Source organism: Ictidomys tridecemlineatus, chromosome 9 (genome assembly GCF_052094955.1).
Source record: "Ictidomys tridecemlineatus isolate mIctTri1 chromosome 9, mIctTri1.hap1, whole genome shotgun sequence".
NCBI classification, from domain to species: domain Eukaryota; kingdom Metazoa; phylum Chordata; class Mammalia; order Rodentia; family Sciuridae; genus Ictidomys; species Ictidomys tridecemlineatus.
In genome coordinates this window covers 53705786-53728618 of record NC_135485.1, presented here as the reverse complement: position 1 = coordinate 53728618, position 22833 = coordinate 53705786, and the positions used below count along the sequence as shown (strand labels likewise).

General features: G+C 37.4%; 1 protein-coding gene across 8 annotated transcripts in view; it reads right to left on the bottom strand.

Annotated features, from left to right (window-relative positions):
* The window catches only part of Slc4a4 (solute carrier family 4 member 4), a 322941-nt gene that overhangs the window by 108197 nt on the left and 191911 nt on the right, over positions 1-22833 (bottom strand). For all 8 annotated transcript variants that reach the window (XM_078021397.1, XM_078021393.1, XM_078021394.1 and 5 more), the window contains one exon: positions 271-428. In XM_078021397.1, the coding sequence (XP_077877523.1) occupies positions 271-428 (158 nt within the window). The remainder of the gene's footprint in view (positions 1-270; positions 429-22833) is intronic.

Genomic DNA, 22833 nt, shown 5'->3' with positions numbered 1-22833 from the left:
TTAAAAGATTATTGGAAAGATTGAGTAGAATAATCTATAAGAAGAAAGTAGTCCTTCACCCAAAAGATTATTATAATTATTATTAACTGTTGTCATAACTATACAAGTGCCTAGTCATTTGATAGCATAAAAATGAGACTTAGCCATTATTTCAAATTAAACCTCTTGAATGTACTGGATATATTCTCATTCTGATCCTCTAGCCTGGAAGGGAGCCCATTTCCCTATAAGCACATCGCAGACCCCAGCAGGTGGGAAAGAGCAGCCTACCTTGTGGGCACAGGGACCTCAGTGAGGGCACCCAGCATGACAGCCTGCTGTAGTCGAACAAAGGCAACAAAAGGAGTATCCAAGAAGTCAACTTCCCCAACAAGCACATTGGAAGCTTCTGCATCACGTGGCAGTTTTTTCATGAACTTATTCTTCAGCTGCATGGGAAGAACCAAACAAAAACCATTTTATTTCCAAAAAAAGGGAAACAAGAAGAGATACTATACGCATCACTCACAGGATGTCCCTTTATGGGGTCTTCATGCAACAGTCCCTAAACAGCCACTTTTACGTTGTATTTAACCATTCTATTAAAATAAACACTTAAGCTGTACCTTGATTTAAAACATGATGAAGGTATAATCACATGGTTTATATATATAACAATGTGTAGTATCCATTCATTTCTTTAGTCATTCACTCATGAAAACTTATGAGCAAAGCAATATTCTAAGTCTGAGGGATACAGGAAGGGACAGGCTAACTATGAGCTCTGCTTAGGTTCACCTTGCTACAGGAGGAAATAACACATGATTTAAAGTAGTGATAAGTATTGAGAAGGAAAAATGAAACAGATAAGAGGGTACTATTTTTAACAGGTACTACTTTAAACAAGATGGTCAGGGAAGACCTCTGAAGAAATATATACATATATATATTTATTTTTACACTGGCACCCAGGGTACAAGCCATGCATGGACCTGAATGAAGAACATTCTTAGCAAAGAGAATGGCAAGGGCAAAGCCTCTGGAACACGAAGGAGGTTTGCAGAGTAGTAAGAAGTCAGATGTGTTGGGAGCTAAAGGAGGAAAGTGGCAGAAATAGCCACAGATGAAGCTGGATGGGTAAAGGGGACCAGCCCATAAAGACCTTGAAGGCCAAAGTAAGGAGGCTTAGAAGTTTCATGTGGGAGATGCTTACAAAGAGCCCCAGTTAAAAGGTGGAGCCAGAAGACATAAATTTGAGAGACATCACCAGGTCAACAGTATTCAAGGCCACTGGACAGGTGACATAGCCCTGAGTGTAAGTATAGAGAGAAAAGGGTAAGATCTCTACTCTGGGGCCACTCTACCTTTCATAGGAATAAAAGGCGGCATCGGCAGAGGACATTGAAAAGAAGCAACAAATAAAGAGAGGAAAACCAGACTTTACCCATAGCCAGGTGACACAAGGGCTCAATAAGGAAAGTGTATCAGCTGAGTCCTAGGCTGCCTAAAGCCCAAATAAGATGAGAACTATGAAAGGACCCGTGAGGCTGGCAAGATGGTAGTGCTGGTGAATCTTGACAAGAGCTGTTACCATGGACACCCAAGTGCCACATGAACAATGACACGTAAAGAAGGAGCAACAGGGAGTAGAGGTAATTATTTTGAGAAATACAGCTACCAAGAAAAGATGAAAAGTGGAGAGGGAAGTGAAGAAGGCATAACACTGGGGATTTGTTTTAATAGAGCTGTGACAGCATTTTGGAATATGAATAGCATGATCTAGTAGAGACAGATTAATGCTGCAGGAAGGATAGGGAATAATTAGAAAAGCAGCTCAAGCAACCTGGGTCTATAGTGAAGGGATGATATCCACATCCCAGGTAGGAGTGCCAGTTTTAGAGAGGAAAAGAGCTTATCGATCTGACCAGGGAAGGTAGACTCTCTGGGTTCAAAGGTGGGTGACTTGGGAGAGTTGGTGGAGTGACCATGAGGGCTTCTGAGGACTCATATTTTTGCAATGAAATACAAGTGAGCTGATGGTGAGGAGGAGGGAGGCATGTGGGGGTTGAGGAGAGAAGAGAAGGTGTAAAGCCGTTTTCTTGGAGAGTGAAGGCTGCTTAACACAGTCACGTTGAAAGCTTATCTGACAGGCATCCTCTCTTCCACAAAACTCAAAGAAAACAATTCAAAATTGCAGGAGGGAAAAAGGATAAGAATTTTGCAAGACCACACAAAAGACACAGACTTCTCATACTTACTTATCGTCCACTGTAAATAAATGCCCCACTCCTCAGGTCAAAAGTACCAGTGAGTTTAGTATTTTGTGCCATGGATTATTGCTGGGATGGAAAGTGGCACACTTGATCCAATTTTGCCCATTAGTACAAAGTTTATACCAACATTTTATTTTCAACGACCACTTAAGAGTTTTTAATTAGGGGAAATTAATGACATGAAAAGTTACTCTGAGGACTCCATCACCCTCAGGAGCATTTTTATAGGATTTTGTTTTTAACTTGGTACTTCATGCAAGAACAAAGCTATCAGACGAAAAGCAAGAAAGGACTAAGAATTTGGTGGAAACCAATCAATTCACTAACCAATAAATAAAGACAAGTTATATATTCTTAGAGGTTAGGAATATAACGACTCCTAAGTAGTATGGAATTTTCCAAAATTTTTACCATTAATCCTCCAAGAAATGCTAATATTAAAAAATTGTCTTTACATTTTACAGATATAAAAACACCAGCCAAGAGAGTGGTCTAAAATCATGAAGTTGCCAAAATTGATATTATCACCTAAGGAAATTACAGTAATGAACTGTTCTCCAGAACACTAAGTAGAGTGTGGAGTACAGCCAGGTGGCCAAACAGATGCAAAATAACAATCCTCAAACTCTCTCCAGAGAGTGCTTGCTCTCATTTACCAATACAGAAAACAAAGCTGTGCATTATTCTGGTTTTACCTCCCATTCTCTTCAGCAAACTCCTTGCTCCTGGTTAGGCAGGTGATTCAACCATAATTCCTTCCATCTTATATACTTAGATTCTCACACTCATTACAAGAAAAGAAAAAAGTCCTTTCCCTGTTTCTACCTTTTCTAAACATTCTTCAGAGTTCTGCACAAGACTTTCTTCCCATTTCATCCTACTTCCTTGGGAACTTTCAGAATTACTCATTTCTGAATCACACTTCGGCAAGGTATAAGTTCCCCTCCCCCAGTTTCATGAGGGTAAGAACAGTTTATTCTGAATAAATTGAATAGTTTTCAACATGATGAGGAATAACCTCTGATAAAAGAAAGAATTTTTTTTAAACCCGTGTAAATGCCAATTCTTCTTTGAATGAATCTTTTCCCCACACACAAAAGCTCCCTGGGTGATCTCCAAAGTGTGAGGAAGTTCGAGGACTTATCAAACTTACATCTTTAGCCAATACTTTTTCTTTAAGCTCCAGACCTATATATAATACCTCCACCTGGATTTCTAACACATTTCAAACTTCATTTCATCCAAAACAAGCCCTTTCGACAGTCCCCTAAAATCAGTTTTTCAGCAGTCTTCCCTGCCTTGCATGGCACCTCTACTCTTCCATTGCTCAAGGCAAAAATCTTGCTGTGATCTTCAACTCTTCCTTCTCTGGTACCCCACACCCATTCCATCAGCAAACCTGTTGGATCTACATTCCAAATGTACCTATAATCCAACTTTTTCAACACCTTCATGGCTACCACCCTCGTTCATGTCCAAGACATTCTCTGAAGTATGGCCCTGGCTTCCTGACTAGATAGCCTGCTCCTGCCCTCCCTGCTGTGTATTCACCAAAGCAGCCACAGCAGAAAAATCAAGAGTCAGACCCTGTTACTCCTCTGCTCAAAACTCCATCTGGTTGCTGTTTCCCTAAGTGAAGCCAAGCTCTTTACAACAACCCCAAATCCCAGCATTATCTAGCTGCCAACTGCTCCCTGAACTTATTTCCTACCACTCTCTCCTGGCCTTCCCTGTGGCCACCCCTGGTCCCATGTTCTCCCTCAGACAGGTTCACCTCAGGTCCTTTACACCTGCTGTTTGCTCTGCAGGCAATGTCTGCAAAGCCCCCTCCCTCACTTCCTTTGCTCTTTAATTAAAAGTCACTTTCTTATCAGAGAGGTTTTCCCTAGCCACCCTAATTAAAATTTCAACTCCCTTCTCTCCACAGATACTTCTAACTCCTCTGTTCCACTTTATTTTTTGTTCCTTGCATTTGTCACTATCAAACATATCACATATGTTAAAAAAAAATTTTTTTTAAATCTACATCCCCATGAGAATATAAGTTCACCAGAGGTAGACATATCCACCTAATTTGTTCAGTGCAATGTTCCTAGTGCCTACAAGAGTACCTGAGGAGAAAGGTTCAACAAATAGTTGTTGAAGGAATGGGGTTTATTATTTCTGTTCTTCCCAATAAGCTTTCCTAACTCTCTTCTTCAAGCAGTCAGTTCTGCACATTTACCCTCTCCCCTCCCAGGCCACACAGGTGAACAAAAAGCCTAGATATGGCCATTCTTGGTAAACTCCTCCCCTGACAAGAGTGATTGGTCAAAAGGATGGATGCATGACCTGTGCAAAGACCATATCCTTTAGAAGAACTGGTTCTTATGTGGGTTAAAAAAAAAATTCTTTCTTTCATCAGAGGTTATTCTCCACTATGTTGAAAAGCCATGTGTCAGGACTGTCCACACTAGGATAGAATGAGGTAAGTACCCAACAAAAGCAAAAGAGAAGGGTTGGGGTTGTGGCTCAGCTCATCACCTAGCACGTGCATGAGGCCCTGGGTTCGATCCTCAGCACCACATAAAAACAAATAAATAAAATAATAAAGATATTTTTTTTAAAAAAAGAAAATGAATGGAAAGAGATTTATGAGTCTTCAGTCCCAGTCTCTGACATCCTGAATCTTCTCTAGGAATCCCTCCCACTGACATAAACCACTAAATCCTTTGGGGCTTAAATTAATTTGAAATGTATTTCTGTCCACTGCAGAGCCCAGGTACAAAAGTATATTTGTCAAATGGATTTGAGGAACACCAGGTTAAATAAAATAAGTTTCCACACCATAGACTTTCTCAGAGCCTTTAATATGCCTTTATGCCTATAGATGCTTTATCTCCCACTGAGAGACCAGGCACATTATGGTAGGAAATCAGATTAGAAAATGCTGCTTTGTATAGAAATTTTCTCATCTTTCATCTAATCCCCTTTCTATTCTATTTTATTCTCTTTAAAATATGTGGGCGCCTACTATAATTCAAGGTCTGGTTGTAGTCATTGTAAAGAAAAGACAGATCTGCTCTCCTGAAATTTACAGAAGAAACAAACACCATGAAAGGTACATTGTTTGATGGGAGGTCACAGAAACAGCAATTGCATCCAGTAACAGAGCTCAAGGAAGGTTCTTCTCAAAGTTAACAAAATCTCTCCCATAATTTTGGCTCTTCAAACACTGATTCAGATGCCTTTTTTAAGGAAGCCAATAATACCTGATGAAGGAAAAAGTAATGACAGAAATATGAAAAGTAATTCTGGGCAATAAAGTATGAACAATAATAAAATAATAAAGATTAAACAAAAAGGTAAAGAATAAACTTAGGAATTACAAAGAGCAATAAAAGGTAATGAAAACAAGAACAGAACCTAAGGCTTTCAAATTGGGTTGAAAATCACCCAATAAAATCATCTGGATTGAATTCCAAAGATAAAGTTTGACATTCCTTTCTTATAGATCATTAGTTGTTTCTCCAAGGGATACCCAGCCCGGATTTTAGGCAGGGTCAACTTTAAGAACACACACAAGGAAGAAAAATTTCTTTAGCCAAACTTGATTTCAGAAAAATGGATTTCAAATGGCTGCCTTGTGGAGCTATAATCATTAAAAGATATTTTGGCTAGCACAACAATTTTGTGACCTTTCTTGTCTTTGCCAGGTTTTAACATGAGCTCTGTAAATACAGATGTGCATTTTTTAAAAATTCTTTTTATACTTTATTTTTTTTCTACAGTAAGCTCTTGCCCTTTGCCATGAACATTTACTCCTATAATTTCTTACCCTTCTTTACTTTCTGAATAGTTTTCTATAACCCAGTGATCACAACATTACTATACCAAGAAACTAGAAATTTTGAATGGATAAAGCGGAATAAATGGAGTGATTGTAAAGGAGGTACATTACTTGGGATGACAGTTCTGTCTGATGATGAATAAGTGATATGTGCCATATATAGTTCACTGAAAAAGTCAATCTTCCACTCTCCACTTACATCTTAGGTTCTCTTGTCCTCCTCTATGAAGCAGTTTGCATATTTTAAGGTTTCACATAAGGGATCCATCACACTTCAACCAGCTGTTCTAACCATTTGATTAACAGTATGTCCCACTAGCTTCTTTGCTATTAACCTCAGAACTACAGCATTGTAGATCCAAGCTGTCCCATTCCTCAGACCCGAGGCAGGTATTTAAACCCTACCTCCTTTTCTCTGTCATTATCTGCGACATTAAAATAATTGCATCTAGCAACTCCTAAGAGAAAACATAGGGTCAACACTCCAGCATATGGGCACAGGCAACAACTTCCTCACTAGCCCTAAAACTCAGAAATAATGCCAATCGTGAATGAACAAATGGATGGCAACAAGTTAAAAAGCTTCGACACAGCAAATGAAACATTAAGAATGTGAAGAAAGAATCTACAGAAAGGAAGGAAATTCTTTCTACTCTTCTGGCAGAGGATTAATATCAGTGGCAGAGTGCTCGACTAGCACATGCAAGGAGCTGGGTTCAATCCTCAGCACCACATTAAAAAAAATAAATTAAATAAAGTTATTGTGTCCAAGTACAACTAAAAAATATTTTTAAAAAAGAATTAAAAAAAACTCAACACCAAAAAAGAAAATAACTCAATTAATAAATGAGCAAATGAATTAAACAGACACTTCTCAAAAGAAATACAAATGGCCAACGAATATATGAAAAATGTCCACCATCATTAACAATTAAGGAAATGCAAATCAAAACTACTCTAAGATTTCATCTCACATCAATCAGAATGTCAGCCATCAAGAGTACAAACAAGGGGCTGGGGATGTGGCTCAAGCGGTAACACGCTCACCTAGCATGTGTGGGGCGCTGGGTTCAATCCTCAGCACCACATAAAAATAAAATAATGATGTTGTGTCCACCAAAAACTGAAAAATAAATATTAAAAACTCTCTCTCTCTCTCTCTCTCTCTCTCTCTCTCTCTCTCTCTCTCTCTCTCTTTTAAAAAAAAGAGTACAAACAATAATAATTGATGGAGAGAACGTAGAAAAAAGGACCATTATTACACTGTTGGTGGGACTGTAAGTTAGTACAACCACTATGGAAATCAGTATGGAGTTTCCTCAAAAGTTTAGGCATGGAACCACCATATGGCCCAGTTATACCACCCTTTGTATTTATCCTTAAGAATTAAAGTCATACTATAGCGATACACGCATACCCATGTTTATAGCAGCACAATTCACATAGCCAAATTATGGAACCAGTCTAGGTGTTCCCCAGTGGATGAATGGATAAAGTAACTGTGGTATAGATACACAATGGAGTTTTATTCAACCACACACAAAAAATGAAATTATGTTATTTTCAGGAAAATGGATGGAATCTGAGACCATTATGTTAACAAAATAAGCCAAACCTAAAAAGTCAAGGGTTTGGTTTCTCTCATATGGGAAGCTAGAAAGGAAAAAGGAAAAGAAAGGTGAGAGGGCAAGAATATCATGGACATCAAAGGGATATCAGTAGAGGAAAAGGACCAAGGGATGAGATGGGAAGGAATAGGGAAAGTGCTGGGGAGTGATATTGGCCAAATTATACTTTTATATATGTGCATGTACAAATATGTAACAACAAATCTCATCATTGTGTACAACCATAATGCACTAACAGAAATATGGTAAGAAAAAACTCCATTTATAATAAAGCATGAGTACTTATGGTTTGTACATTGAGTTTGACTTGTTAGAATATGATCCTATTCAATGCCCTTATTATAAGTGATATTTAAAAATAATTTCAACTTGAATGTATTTTCTCATGCTTTATAAAGCCCACACCTATTGATACTCCACTCTATACATTCTTGTTTTCTCTCCATGAGAATAATTTTCATCTTCTAATTTATTTACTCAGTCTCAGTGCACCCTGCTCATGACCACAGGCTAACATCCACCTGTTTTCCTGGGCAAAGAGATTATTCTTGGAGTTCTTATTGATGTTCTTTCCTTTCTTCTTTTCTTCTTCTTAGTTTATTTTCTCTTCTCCCTTTGGGAATTGCCAGCTCATATTCTTTCTCAAACAAAATCATCTGGCAAGCTAAAAGTCATTATAGGTGACCCTAGTACCATGTCCTCCAACAATAGGAGGTATTTGTGTTAATAATAAAAAAGGGGGGGACACCATGCCTACTAGTTTACTCATAACAGCTTCAATTTACCCTATTGTCCTGCCAACATCATAAGTACTCCCTCTTTGATTTTCAAAAGTATCTTGGTCCAGAACAAAAATTATATAGATAGCCTATATTTATAATCTCATTGAGATCAGCTCTTTAGCAGAGCCCAAAATATAGCATTAGAGGAAAATCATATTCTGTAAAAATTTAACATTCAAGGAACTCAAAAAGCATAATCAAACAGACTTTAAATTATTTATGCTCTCTCTTGAGTATGCATTTATTCATTTACTCTACACACACTGCTATGATGTCCTCTCACCTTACTAGGTTTCTGCTTCCTCATATTCTCTTTCTCTACATCTCAGGAAAAATACCCAATTTGATGAACTAAGAGTTTGACAAATCCAATGGGTTTTTTGTCTACTGGGAGGGTTATAGTGCCTGAACACAAGAAGTAATTTAACTTTCTCTTGAAGCAAGACAATTGAATGGAGAGAAAGAGAGAGAGAGAGAGAGAGAGAGAGAGAGAGAGAGAGAGAGAGAGAGACAGACCTGACATGTTCATCCATGTAGCTGGTTAGGAGATTGAAAGGTCATTTCATATTTCTATATCACAATTTTTACATCTGAACCTATCTGAATCTCAGGATTTAGATTCTGTATGGGTGGTTGTAGGCCTGGAGATGTACATTTAGTAAATTACAAAAAAAAAAAAAAAAAAAAACTGAAACCTAGCTTCTTTTCAGCTCAATTCCAGACTGAATATTTAGATGACCTACCCCCAGCCTAAATATCAGGCAAAAAGAAAAAAATCTCTGAAGGAAGCTAACATCATTACAGCATCAAATTATCTCCACTTTACATATATTACACCTGACATTTAATCAGAAATTACCAGGCATACTAGTAGATAACAACAAAAATTGGAGCTCAAGAAAAAAAATAACTAATAGAAATCAGAAAAAAACCCTAAAGAAGAGCTACACATTGAAGTTACCAGACAGTCTTTGAAATAACTTCATTTTTTAAAAATTGACTATAAAACATAAGATTTTAGTAGAATCTATTTAAAAAGTAAAATAGTCCATAATTATTGGATTTGGTTTTTAAAAATACATTTGAAATGCTAAAAAAATTGTCTTAGAGATTAAAATATGTATCCTTGAACTGTTAAAGTCAATATTACTCATAATCTGAAAATATGACGTATTAACTCTCGTGGAATGCAACTAACCATGTGTGTTCAGTAAATTCATGGCCTTAATTGCAAACATTACAAAAGAAGAAAGATTAAAGTTCAATGATATAGGCTAGGGTTGTGGCTCAGAGGTAGAGCACTTGCCTAGCATGCATGAGGCACTGGGTTTGATCCTCAGCACCACATAAAAATTAAAAAAGTATGTGTCCACCTATAACCAAAAATTAAATATAAAAAAGTTCAATGATATAACTATACAATAAGAAGTATGAATAAAACAAACAAAACTCAAAGAAGACAGATGGAGAAATAACAAAAATAAAAGAAGAAATCAATGCGATAGAAAATAAATACTATTTCATAAACTGAGTGACAATTATACTTGTCTTGGTTCATTGGTGGTGCTATAACAAAATGTCTCTGAGCCTGGGTAATTTATAAAGAATAGAAACTTCTTTCACATAGTTCTGGATGTTGGGAAGCCCAAGATCAAGCCATGAGCATCTATGAAGGGCTGTGCTTAAATTTTGAACGTTGCATCCTCTGGAAAGGAGGAACACTGTGTCTTTATGTGACCGAAGGTGGAAGGGCAAAAAGGGGCAAATTTCCTCCAACAAATCTTTTCATAAGTGTTGCTAATCCCATTCATGAGGGTAGAGTTCTCCCAAAAGCCATAGCCCCACTCTGTTGCATTAGAGTTTAAATTTCAATATGAACTTTGGAGGAGACCGCAACATTCGAACCACATCAGGTGTGTTCTCAGGGTGAAACAGCATGAAGTAAACTTATGATTTGTATTTATGCCATGTTTTACTTTAAAAAAAAACTACAATGAGTGTCTTAATAAATAACCACTTCACTGCAAATTTGGCACATTACGTGATATACCTTTGGCAGGGAACACTTGAAAAAAATAAAAGGCAGTGAGAAACTAAAACCATATTTCACAGCCCTAACTTAAAAACTTTCATAAAGATTATAAGAAACAAGAGGTAAAATATCTAGTAAGAGACAAAGAAATGTGGAGCTACCCTTGGCTTATTTATAGTTTCTCCAACATGGACTGACTGGTCCTCTTCAGTTCAAAGCATATGCATTACTGTGCCTCTGGGAGAAAGTTCCTGAAAGTTCTCACCAAACCTGGCCTAAGTCTTAGGTGATGGGGAAAAAAAAAAAAAGAGCCCTGACCTATTCATCCTTTCTCCTCTTACAACCCTCATATCCACTACTGAATATAAATATAACCTAAACAAGTATACTTTTCTCAGGTTAAAATTAGACTTCAACAGGGCTGAGATGAAGAAGCAGGCCATCAAATGACACCTTGTGAAAACTAATCTTTGGAGCAATTTTGAAATAGATTTGACCTACTAAGAATTACATGTATCTGTTTAAAGGACACCTACAATCCCAAATCCAGCATTAGAATGGCTGAAAACCAGTGCATTTTCTCCAGTTGGCTTCTATGGTTATCTGAAGGTTAATCCTATCTCCCATTCACCCCTAATTCCAGCATCCCTCCTGTCCCATGACTAGGAAAGAAGAGGGCCCATTTGAAATAAGCAAATTCTTATTCAATAGGCCTACACCAGCTCTGCCTCAGATATTGGGACAATAGTTCTCACGAAAGCCATATTCCAGCCTTTCTTTGTACTAAAGAAGGAAGGCCCATGATTCAGTCTGGGCTTCAGATACAAACAGATGGCCTAGTAGAATCTGTTTTGCTTTTAGTCTCCTTATAGCTACCAAGATGAGGCAGAAGGCTCTGCCTGGCTCACCAGGGCTCTTCTTTGGGGTTTGAAGACAAAGAAGCCTCAGCTCCTTAGCTTTGTTTCTTCAGGCACACATTTCCCTGATGGTCTAGAGAGTCTCTTGTGCCAAGGACAGGGTTTGGGTGTTCCTGGATAGCCTGAACAAACACCATCGGAAACACCCCAGCATTCCATTCCTAAATCTCACCTCTTTACTGTAAATTGCATGGTTACTCAACTGGGAAAGGGCAGACAAAGGGAAGAGATAAGAATCACAGTTCTCTTTGCTTAACAGGCACTGCCTTTTATTTCAAGACCACATAAGAAAAATTATCTTAAAACTTTCCTGTTAAAAATAAGTATATTCTTTATTTATCTCTTAAGCTAATTTATGGGACAGGACTGTGTGTGTGTGTGTGTGTGTGTGTGTGTGTGTGTGTGTGAGAGAGAGAGAGAGAGAGAGAGAGAGAGATAGAGAAAACTATTGGAGTAATTACTAGAAACATTTTTTTGTTTGGTTGTTAATGAAAGCTCGGATTGCCCTTTAGTTTATCTTCTACCTGTGATTTAGAGGAATATTTCCAGTAGCTAAATTTTAAATATCATTGGTCTCATGTCTAAGAAGCCTAAAAGGAGCTTGACAGCCCCCAGAATCCAAAATTTTGACAATCACTCATAATGTTATTAGTACTTAACATTTATGACGTGGTCTGAGATTTCCAGAGCATATAAAATGTGAAAGAGTGCAAAGTCATTTAGACGAGGTGCCAAAAGGCTCTGTGGCTACATTTTTACTTTCTGAACACTTTTATACTTCTGTTTTTGCATTAAAAAAAAATACAACTTCAAATGGAAACAGTCCCCTGAGGGTGAAAATTTGATTTTCTAATTTTTCTTTCCAAATTTAGACATTTCACCACCATTAATGCAAATGATTCTGCAAAGCAGCACATTTACAAATGGCTATTAAACTAAATATAACATTATGTACAATCCGTTGGTTATGATTTCCTAAACACGAAGAAATTTCAAGTAATGACCTAGTTTAAAAAATTAATTTGTCAAAATCTGTCACATTTTATGTGTCAACATTTTTCAAAAGTTTTTTCAAATACAATTTTTTAGTATTTTTAAATGGTATTTTGATTGAATTATTACAACCAGCTTGTGAAAATACATTATTATGCTGTTTACTGATGAAGAAAAGTATATTTGTCTTCCCGAATTTCATACAGCTACATGGCTCGGCCAGGACTGTAATCCAGACTTTCCAGTGTCTAATGCTCTCTTCACTTCATTACACTGCAAAACCGTTATAGCTGATGAACAAATTTTACTACCTTAAGTTTAGAAATTCTTGTCCTGAAATCTCTGGGCTTTCATAGAGCAAACCAGAGTTAAGCATCAATACTAATTTAGGCTCTGTACAAATAGCCTTTAAAAATTATCATGGGCACATTTAAAAGTATTTGACTGCATAAAATAAAATGGTTGAGAGAGAAAAGAAAACCCAAACACAGAGAACAGCACTTGAAAAGGGATGTTAAGTGTTTTAGTCAGGCTTTTCACTACTGTGATTAAAAGGCCTTACAACAACAATTTTAGAGGAAGAAAAGTTTAATTGGGGGCTCACAGTTTCAGAGGTCTCAGTCTATAGACAGCCAGCTCTATTCCTTGAGGCTCAAGGTGCGGCTGAACATCATGATAGAAGAGTGTGGAAGGGGGAAGCAGCTCACATGATAGTCAGGACACACTAAGAGGGAGACTAGACTCCACTTGTCAGATACAAAATATATACCCCAAAAGAACGCCCCTAATGACCCACCTCCACCAGCCACATCCTACCTGAATTCAGTTACCATTCAGTTAATCCCCATTAATGGGATTAATTCACTGACTGGGTTATGAGAGCCACTCATCTCTGAATGTTCTTGCATTATCTCACATATGGGCTTTTGGGGGATACCACACATCCAAACCATAACATTAGGAAAAACAAGAACCTGCAGACTCTAGGTGCTAGCTGAAATAGGAAATTTTTTTTAAAAGTTCTGGATCTTCATTGTGTCATGAACTCCACTGTATGTAAATACAGGTTATTTGCTCTATGCCTCAAGAAAGGAGACCAGAACTCTTCATTATTCTATCTGATGGGAAATTTTCTCTACCTGCATGCCATGCCCTTCTCCCTAACCTGCCCCTTTGATGCTTAGATTCCACTTATGCCTCCATAATCCAACCAGGCCTTATGGGAAGGCCTGACCCTGACTTGCCCCATATTCCTTGACTTTCTCTAGCCTTTCAGGTGTGATTACACTTAGCACAATGCAGTCATTGACTGACTCCCCTGTGACTCTTACTAGACTACAAGTACTTTAAAGAGGGCTCTAAAGTATCCTATAAAAAGGAACCACACATTATTCAACTTTGTTTCCCTGATACCTTATAAAGTCACAGCCTTGCAGTAAGTGTTCAGTAAACATTTGTTTAACACATGAAACCCAGGTGGTCACACCTATGCTGTGGCATCATTACACCCTGCATAAGGACAAGTGGGGATCTGAGAGCTCTGTGAAAGGTGCTCCATTTGTCGGTAGTAAACTGCAGAAAGACCCTGGGTAATAAGCAAAGGGTCTTTACTGGTTCCAAAACTTGTAAACATACAGTACCACCATTCATTGTTTTAAAGAAATAATAATAATCTCTGACGTGCCTGAAAGTGCTGTCCTTATCTGGGGTACATGGATGAAATTTTAAAAGGGAGTCCTCCTTTTGAAGATTAGCTGCATGCTGAAGTCCTTCTTAATTTAAGAGTTTGAATCTCATATTGGTAAGACTGGATTCTAAAGACACCCTTGCTATCAAGAGGCACCTTCAATAACAATGTTCAAATGAGTAATCATAACATTTTTAAATCAATGATCTCTGGCCAGGCACTGGACCAATAACTTTGCACACACCGTCATTTTACGTTCTCCCTGTAATTCTATAAGCAAGTTATTATTTCTGGCTCTGTTTACTCATGTGGAAAGTGAGATTTAGAGATCCCATCACTTGACTAATTTCATGACACTAGGAAAGGCAGAGTAAGGATTCAAATCACAGATTGTCTTCACAGTCCAAACTCTACTGTGCTGAGCTTAGCACCTGTTAGGCAATTGTTTTAAGTTAAAATAGGGATAGAGAGAATGCGCTTTGGAATCAGACAGAGCTATAGGCAAATATGTGTTTTTCCAGTTACTTGCTGTGGGATCTTGGGCAAATGATTTCGTTTCTTTAAGCTGAGCTTCCTCATGTATGAATGGGGATAAGTGCTGGTTCACAGAGTTATTCAGAGGAGAAAACAAGGTTTGAAAGTGTTTATGCACAATGCTGAGCAGACAATAGGCCCCTCAACAAAAATGTGTAAAAATGGAGACTATTCTGAGGCCCTGAACCAAGAGAGTATCAGTGGACTGAATGTCAAAAACAGGTTTGAGGAAAATTAAAAGATAGATGTATAGGACTTGTTGTATATCCAAGTAGAGGGGAGGGCACAAAACTGGAGCTCTTCAAATGCCTCCTCTCTCCAGCATAGAAAGCACACATCAGCAATAGGAGTGATTAACAGATACATCGGTGAAAGGTTGTCTGGCACTAAAAATACCTGTGCCCTAAAGTTTCCTTTTATTTTAACCTAAGGAACAGTTGCTGAAAGACCACAGGATTGTCATCTTATTTCGTTTCTGCATCTGTAGAATAAGGTTGATGATAATGTCAGGTGTTATAGATACCATGGAAAAAGCTCTCAGCACAGTGCCTGAAATAGCATAGCAGGTATTCAATAAATGGTAATGAAAGTTAAAATTACAGCGGAGTTTTAATACAATCATAGAAAGGGAAAGAGGTGATTGATAAAATAAAACTTTTCTCTCTCAAAGGAATAGAGCAACAATATAGATAGATTACCACCATATTTAATTCAATATGTAGCCCCCAGAATTTTAGAGAGAAATCTCTTTCCTTTGTTTGTGTTATAGATTTAAAAATGTATCACAGAGGGTAGCACCTCCTTAAAGAAGTTAATGCTACTCAGAGTACAGATCCATGAGTTTCAACCAGAGGAGGTTGCAGAGGCTACAAAATCAGATGAACTGAAGGTTGAGAAGATCTTAGATGATTCAAGGCAACTATAATATGAAAAAATATAATTCCACATGATATTGCACCATTTAATTTACCTGTAATCCCTCAGAATGACACACTTGTCCTTGAATGACTGTTCAACAAGGAAAAGAAAAAGCAAACATAACATGAAATGCTTAATTCTAACTCTTGCCCTACCTATTAATATCTAAAGAGCAGTGTTTGTTGACACTCCTCCTGCTCGCATCCCCAAAAGAAAGATCCTAAACATAGGGTTTCTTTCATTGCCCCACAACCTCCAGATGCCAGGAGAAGAGAAAGGTTTCAGAGGGAACAACCAAATGAAGTCAAAACAAACAAACAACAATTAGCATTGTGGGGTTAGTGACTTCAAGAGAAAATTACAGTTTAAAGGGAAATGTTTTGTGTGAATTCTCTTCTGCACACATCCCAGTCAGAGCAGCTAATAAATAACACAGACTGCTTTCTCAAAAAGAAAAACTTCAAGGCATGAGAGGAGGGAGGGTGGAATCATCAAAGGTAATGTAGATAACCAAAAGCTGAAAGTTGTTGGCTCGGCAAACACCTATGCAGAATGCTTTTCTTGTGCTGGAACTGAGAAAACACCATCCACCACTTGTATTCTTTGTTCCACCTGGGTGCAGCCCATGAACCTGACAAGCTCTGTCTTTGGCCCCATCTGAACCTCAGAGCTGGTGCTTCGGGCCTCACACCTACTTCACCAAACTTGACCTACCCTGGGAGTCCTGTCACTCCGAGCAAAACGGAGATGGCCAGGTTCTTCGCAAAGCACACAGCGGCAGTTCTTAACTTGGGGTCCCCAGGGAAAACCCAGGAAGTCTATGGGCACCTTTTACATGCAACTTTACATGCAACTCTTTGAGTCTTTATGTTTCTTATGTGTTTTCCTGGAGAAAACATCCATCACTTCATCATAAGCTCAAATGGATCCTTGATGTGGAAACGGCTTAAAGACTGCAGCATGAGTCTTTGAACTGAAAACATACATAATAAAGGCCAAGTTCTATTACTCTCTGAGGTTTAGTCCTTCACAAAGACTTCATACTGAAATATTTTTGTGCCTCTGAGAATGGGAAACTTGGGCTTTCTAAGCACTAAGGGGAAGGGACGCACAGACATCACAGTGGGAAAAGGTAACTGCCCTCACCTCCAGAGACGGGTGTCACTGGCAAGAGCACAAAATTCTAACGTCAAGGCACAGACTTCTGGAATCTGAAGAGGCCTTGAAGGGCCCAGTCTCTGCTCTCCAGAGACCCAGAGAAGCTAAACAGTGCTCCAGGTCACACTCCTAGAACAGAAGCAGGCACCATTCCTGGGCCCTTCTCCACTCCTGTCCCCCACAATACCAGTGGGACAGTAAATAATTAAAAGACTCGCCCATTAAGATACTTCCTGAAAGAAGTCAAAATGGTCAGATACAGAAGTACTGTTCCTTAGCACATTGAGTATGATGACATAAATCAGGCTAAGATGTTTACAAGTACTTAGAATCTGTCTGGGTAGGTACTTTAATATCTGATGACTTGGAGTCTAATAAGCAATCATCAATAAAAAGTCCATCTGAGGAGAGCACAAGGTAAAAGACACTATCTACTGACTTCCCCAGTGGCTGGCTGCTAGCAGTTCTCTGAGAATTCAATCCTATCAGCTGGGTGGCACTGAAACCAGGTCCTTCCAGGGCTGGGATATCCAAGGGACCATATGGCCCCGGCAGAACACTTCAAACAGGCAGCTGTATAGCTATAATTAAATCTGTAGTAGTCATGCTATTATTTATTTAGCAGATTTTTTTTTTCATGTACCCTTCACTGAGGTCTCTGAGAACATGTACCAAATTAGAACAATAGAGAACACTGAAGAAACAGAAAAAGGGAATCGAAGGGAGAGTAAGCTTCTCACACAAGGGCAGACAACAGCCACACAGAAGTTTCCCTGTGAGGTTCTTCATCTGCACCTGGAGGCTCTCAAAGGGCCACCAGCAGGTGATGAGCACTTGACCAATGTGAAAATGACCCTCAGGGTCCCTTCATTCCTTTGTTCCAGGGTACACTCCAGCCCAAAGGCCCACTTCTTACTTGGGGCGGGGGGATGCAAAATCAATTGCCACTTATTGACTCACTATGTTAATTAGATATCTTAATCAGTTAGTTATCCTCAACTGCTTTTGGATAATGGACATCTCTGAAAAGCCTAAATCAGATGAAAGTCATAAACTTTCCAAATAAAGTAGCAGTTGTCACATATTCTTCATATTTTGAACGTATATAGTTCACCTTTATTCTTGCTAAATTCCTGTAGGTTTAAGCCTATCAAGATCACTGTCCATATTGATGCTATCATTTAAAATTAAGATAGCTAACCTTGTCAGTTTTGTGTCATAAGAAAATTTAACATGCATGTATTGTGTCCTACTTCAAATTGCTGATAAATCCTTTCAACACAGCATGACAAGCTAAAAGTGCCATGATATTGGAAACCCTCCCACATTTACACTAGCTATTAACCAACACACTTGGAGTATTACTGTTTATGCAGCTTAGAACCCTCTGATGGTAACACAGCCCTATTTGTGCAAATGCTTACTACAACATCATTAAGACTCCATGGATGCCTCACTATAATTGTGTTTCTGCTCTAAAAAGAAAGTGACATAGATTATACTTCTGTTCTTTTATTCAACATAAATAGTGATGAGTTAGACCATAGATTGGCAAATTTTCTCTGTGAAAGCCCAAACAATAAATATTTTACATTTTGTGGCAATGATCTCTGCCATATATTCAGATATGTTTTTTAAAATTCCATAGTTCATCCTATTCCTCTGCTTTCAAGAGAAAAGGATAAGGGAGTAGGGAAAGAAATTGTGTGTGTGTGTGTGTGTGTGTGTGTGTGTGCACACATACATGTGCATGTGTGTGTTGCTGGGGTTCAAACCCAGGGCCTCACACACTAAGCAAGTTCCCTGCTCTGCTCTGGAGGTAATATTTACTAAGCATCCATTCTGCTCCTGGTATATTTCACATATACTATCTTCTTTTATTCTTATGAGTACATGAGGAGATACTTAAAAAAAAAAACTTCTTTGTAAGACTCAGAGATATAAATAAGTACTGCATAAGATCACACAGTAAGAAGGGAAGTCAGGTTTAGAACCAACATCCTAAGAGTTATAAAATTCAGAGTTTTCAATCACATCAAGCAAAATACATTTCCTAATATTCAGAAAATGCTGAAATTACCCTAAATCTTCTACCCTTCTATTTAAATCCTTTTCTCATTTTCTTTCCACACGGAGGTTTTACAAACTTGGCGTTTAGAGCAACAAGGCACCACTAAAAGCAAGTCAGGACAGCTCCTTGACTGGTGTAGACCACAAGAATACAGATTAGAACACATATTAGCAAAGAGGCGAAAGTCCCTGGTATAATCAGGGAAGGGAGAATCTTATACCTTTTATTTAATTTGTTCTTCTTTTTTAACTTAAAAAGAACCCTGCACATTGTATTACTTTGATATGCTGTTTAGAAATGAAAAACCATACAGGATTTTTCTAAGTACTAATGGAAAACAAAATATGAATATACTTTGGCCTTTAAAAAGGCCTAGCTGCATTCTATTCCATTAGTAATTAAGACATCCTTCAGGGACAACTTTGATGTCTCCTCATGAAACTCCCTTCATGACACATTCTTACATGTATTTTCATAAGTCTCAATAGAAAGGGCTACTCTGTGAAAATTGCTCACTCTGAAAAAGTTTCACAACTTTTGTATATAGTAATGGCAGTTGTTCTTCTAAACAAAATTTCCTTCCAGAAACCGGTAAACTAGGAATGCCTTCTCAGAGATCACAATAAAATAGGCAGTAGACTTTCCATTTAGTCCTTCTTACAAAGTCTCCAAGCAGGCTGCTTGTTAAAATTTCTGGAATTCCCTTTGTTTATTTCTCAGTGTCTTAAATAAGCTGATATTGGAAGAAGAAATGATATTTGAGAAATGATGTATAATATAATCAAAGACACAACAAGAAAAGAAATGCTGTTTCATCTCTAACCAAAAGGGTTTTTTGAGACAAATCACCTTAATACATAGATGGATTTCAATTTGACTGGTTCTCACTTATTTTCAATAATATACCAAGATTATTATCATAACACTCTCCATGGAATCTACACTATAAGAAAATTGGATAAGTGAGATGGTGTTATAATGTATAGAACTAGTAAATTCAATCATAAATCCCATTCAATGACAAATCCTTTCCATTTGCTCTGCTTTCCCCCTAATTTCACATCACCAAAAAATGAAAAGGTTCTTATATAAAACTAGAATGTTGTACAGTCCATAATTTGACATGTGCTCTACATAAATGAACAATATTATGCCATCTTTCAATAAAACATCTTTCTGTGCTGACAGTTGGCTTTTCCAATATATCCTTAAGACAGACCATACTTTATTTTAAACAAAGGAGGAAAAGATTCAGTGGTGTGGTGTTTTTTATGCCAGTCAAACAACTGTTCATTCATTTTTCCTTGCAGTATACTGATTATTTCAGATATAGGTTATGGTATAAATGTGTAAATGGATAACAGCAAATGAAAGAGTAAAATATATTTGAAATGGTAGAATTTACATGACTATTCTAAATGAAAAGATAATATAAGCATACATTTCAAGCAACTGGTTGACCTAATTTATAGAGCACAATGCTAATGAGCATAAGCAACACTAAATTTTTTCTTGGAAAATGAATTTTAACATAGAGATACAAAATAACAAATACAGATTCAAACAACACTAACTTTTAAAGTCAGCAGAATAAAAGATATGACAATAACAATAATATGAAAAATCTTTTTTGTCTGAGAAAATCAGGATCATAATCATTTCCTTAGCTTAAAAAAAAAAGAGAAAAAATGAGTGGATACTTATTGTCCCCAATTAGTTGTCATCATTAGAAACTAACTCTCAAGCTAACTCCTGCCTCTCCAAATAGAGAAGATGGACATACACATAAAAAGCAAAATGAACAAGTTAACAAATTTGTGTTTCAAGTAGTAAGTATTAGCTGATTAGATATTCAAGGAAAGAGTTGGTTACATCTGATAGAAAATTTAAATATGGATGTAAGGAAAGAGTAGTACTTGACAGGTCTTCAAGTAAAGATATGATTTGTAAAAGTTAAGGAAAATGGATTATGGGATCCAAAGGAAATGTACATGCAATAATAGTATTCCTGGAAAAACAACCCAACATTTCTTTACAGTGAAGGTAGAGAAGTATAGTACAAAAGCCAAGAGCATGTAATATCAAACAGCAACTGGCAATATCAATCTGAAAGATGAGGAATGATATCTAAAATGTAGGTGACTTCCATCCTACCTCAATTTACTAAAAAATAAAATCCCCAAAAAAAGGCAATAGCTCATTTATATAATAAAATGACAATGAAGATTTGTATAACACTTTAAACTGTAGTAAGCACTTTCCTTTTCACACAACAAGCCTGAGGAGAAGGAAGTTCTCTGTGAATCATAAGACCTGTGTTATGAATAAGAAAAATTGAAGTTCAGAAGAATCAAAGCTTAACCTGCTTATTTAAGTTAATGCTCTTCCTGAGATAGGATTAATGAAAAAAGCTCAGTAATAATTGCTTTTTCCACTTACCAGAAAAAATAAAGTCATAATGATATATGTGTATGTATGACTTAATGACCTAGAGGGGATTGAATCTATAGTAAGGATAAATACTGACTGATCTGGAAGCCAAAGAACAATGGGTTATTTCAGTAAAGAACAAGGTGAAGATTCATAAACCAAGTGAGATCTAATTCTTGATTATCCACTGTGATCTGTGATGGAGTCAACTCGACAATCTAATCTAGACTTGTTAAATTCACAGGAATTGTAACTGCAACCAAAAAAAAAATTTAAATGTTGTAGTTTATCAGATTTGAGGACTCTGGGGTCTTTATTTCAAAGAATTCTAAAAGCCACAATATTTTCCATTTATTGTATGAATCAAATCATTCACTTGTATTATTAAACTGCAGACAGTTACAGTTCAACTTATTTCTCCCACTTCTTACTCAACTCTATCTAAGGAAGAATGTTTCATTTGGCTAATTCTCATCTCTTCTGTTATTTATGTTCTTTAAAATGAAAAGATGCTTCCAAAGTCCCTTGTTTTTCTTTGATTGACAGCTCTGGCCCACACAGTTATTTCATCTTTCACTGAACTCCTGCCGTGCTCCACTGTCAGCACCACACTGTTTATTTGGTCTTCTCAGCTAGATACAAACTCACAATAGGGAATCATATATCATACCTTTTTTAATTATATCAGCCTCTTTTCACTGATCCCCCTCCAATCCTACACACAGTACAGATATACAACATCAAGTCTTTTAATCATTGTAGCAGCAATGTCCAACCAATCAAAGAGCCTTAAGAATTTTTAAAATTATTTTTTAACACTAATTCTGGTAATTAGCCTAGTCAACATGATGTGTACCTCAAAGGCAAACCAAAGGCCAAAAACTATCAACTGGACACCTGTCTGTTTCACTGTGGCTTCAAACCTCAGAGACACCCCTAATCTAAATAGGCAGAATTCATTATGCTGATTAAAAGCACAGGCACACACAACAGGATGCAGCCTACTGCTTAGATGCTGTTTAACTTCAGGGAACTTAATCTCTCTAGGCTTCAAGTTAACATATATATGAGTACCAATTCCAAAGCATTCACGTGGCATATGTAAGTAGGGGTCCAATCTATGTTATTGTTAATTATTCTTTATACTGGAACAGATTCAATTGGGTGTTCTATCAGTGAGACGCTTGTCTCAATACTAGCAGGTAGAGCCACAGCATGATTAACAGTACAGCTAATTTTGAAATTCAAAGTTTATAATGGCTGCCTATGCAAAGACTCAGTTACTTTCTACCTTCATGTATATGTATGCATAGAACACTGATTAGGCAGGAATGTCTGCTTGGTGTGACTAACCACTGGCTTTTGGATTACAGGAAAAATAATACCACTGCCCTTTTAATGTGGTAGAAAAAGAAAAAAAAAGTGTTGTTTCCATTTCTGTTCAGTTTCACTTGAATCTAGGGAGTAAAATGAGACCACTGATGGTCATACATGGAGAAATCAGGAAGCTCTGGTGGTGGTTGATAGGATCATGAAATTCTGCCAAGGTACACAAATCAACTAGTCTCCAGATCAATCAGAAGAATGAACTGCAGACAGTGG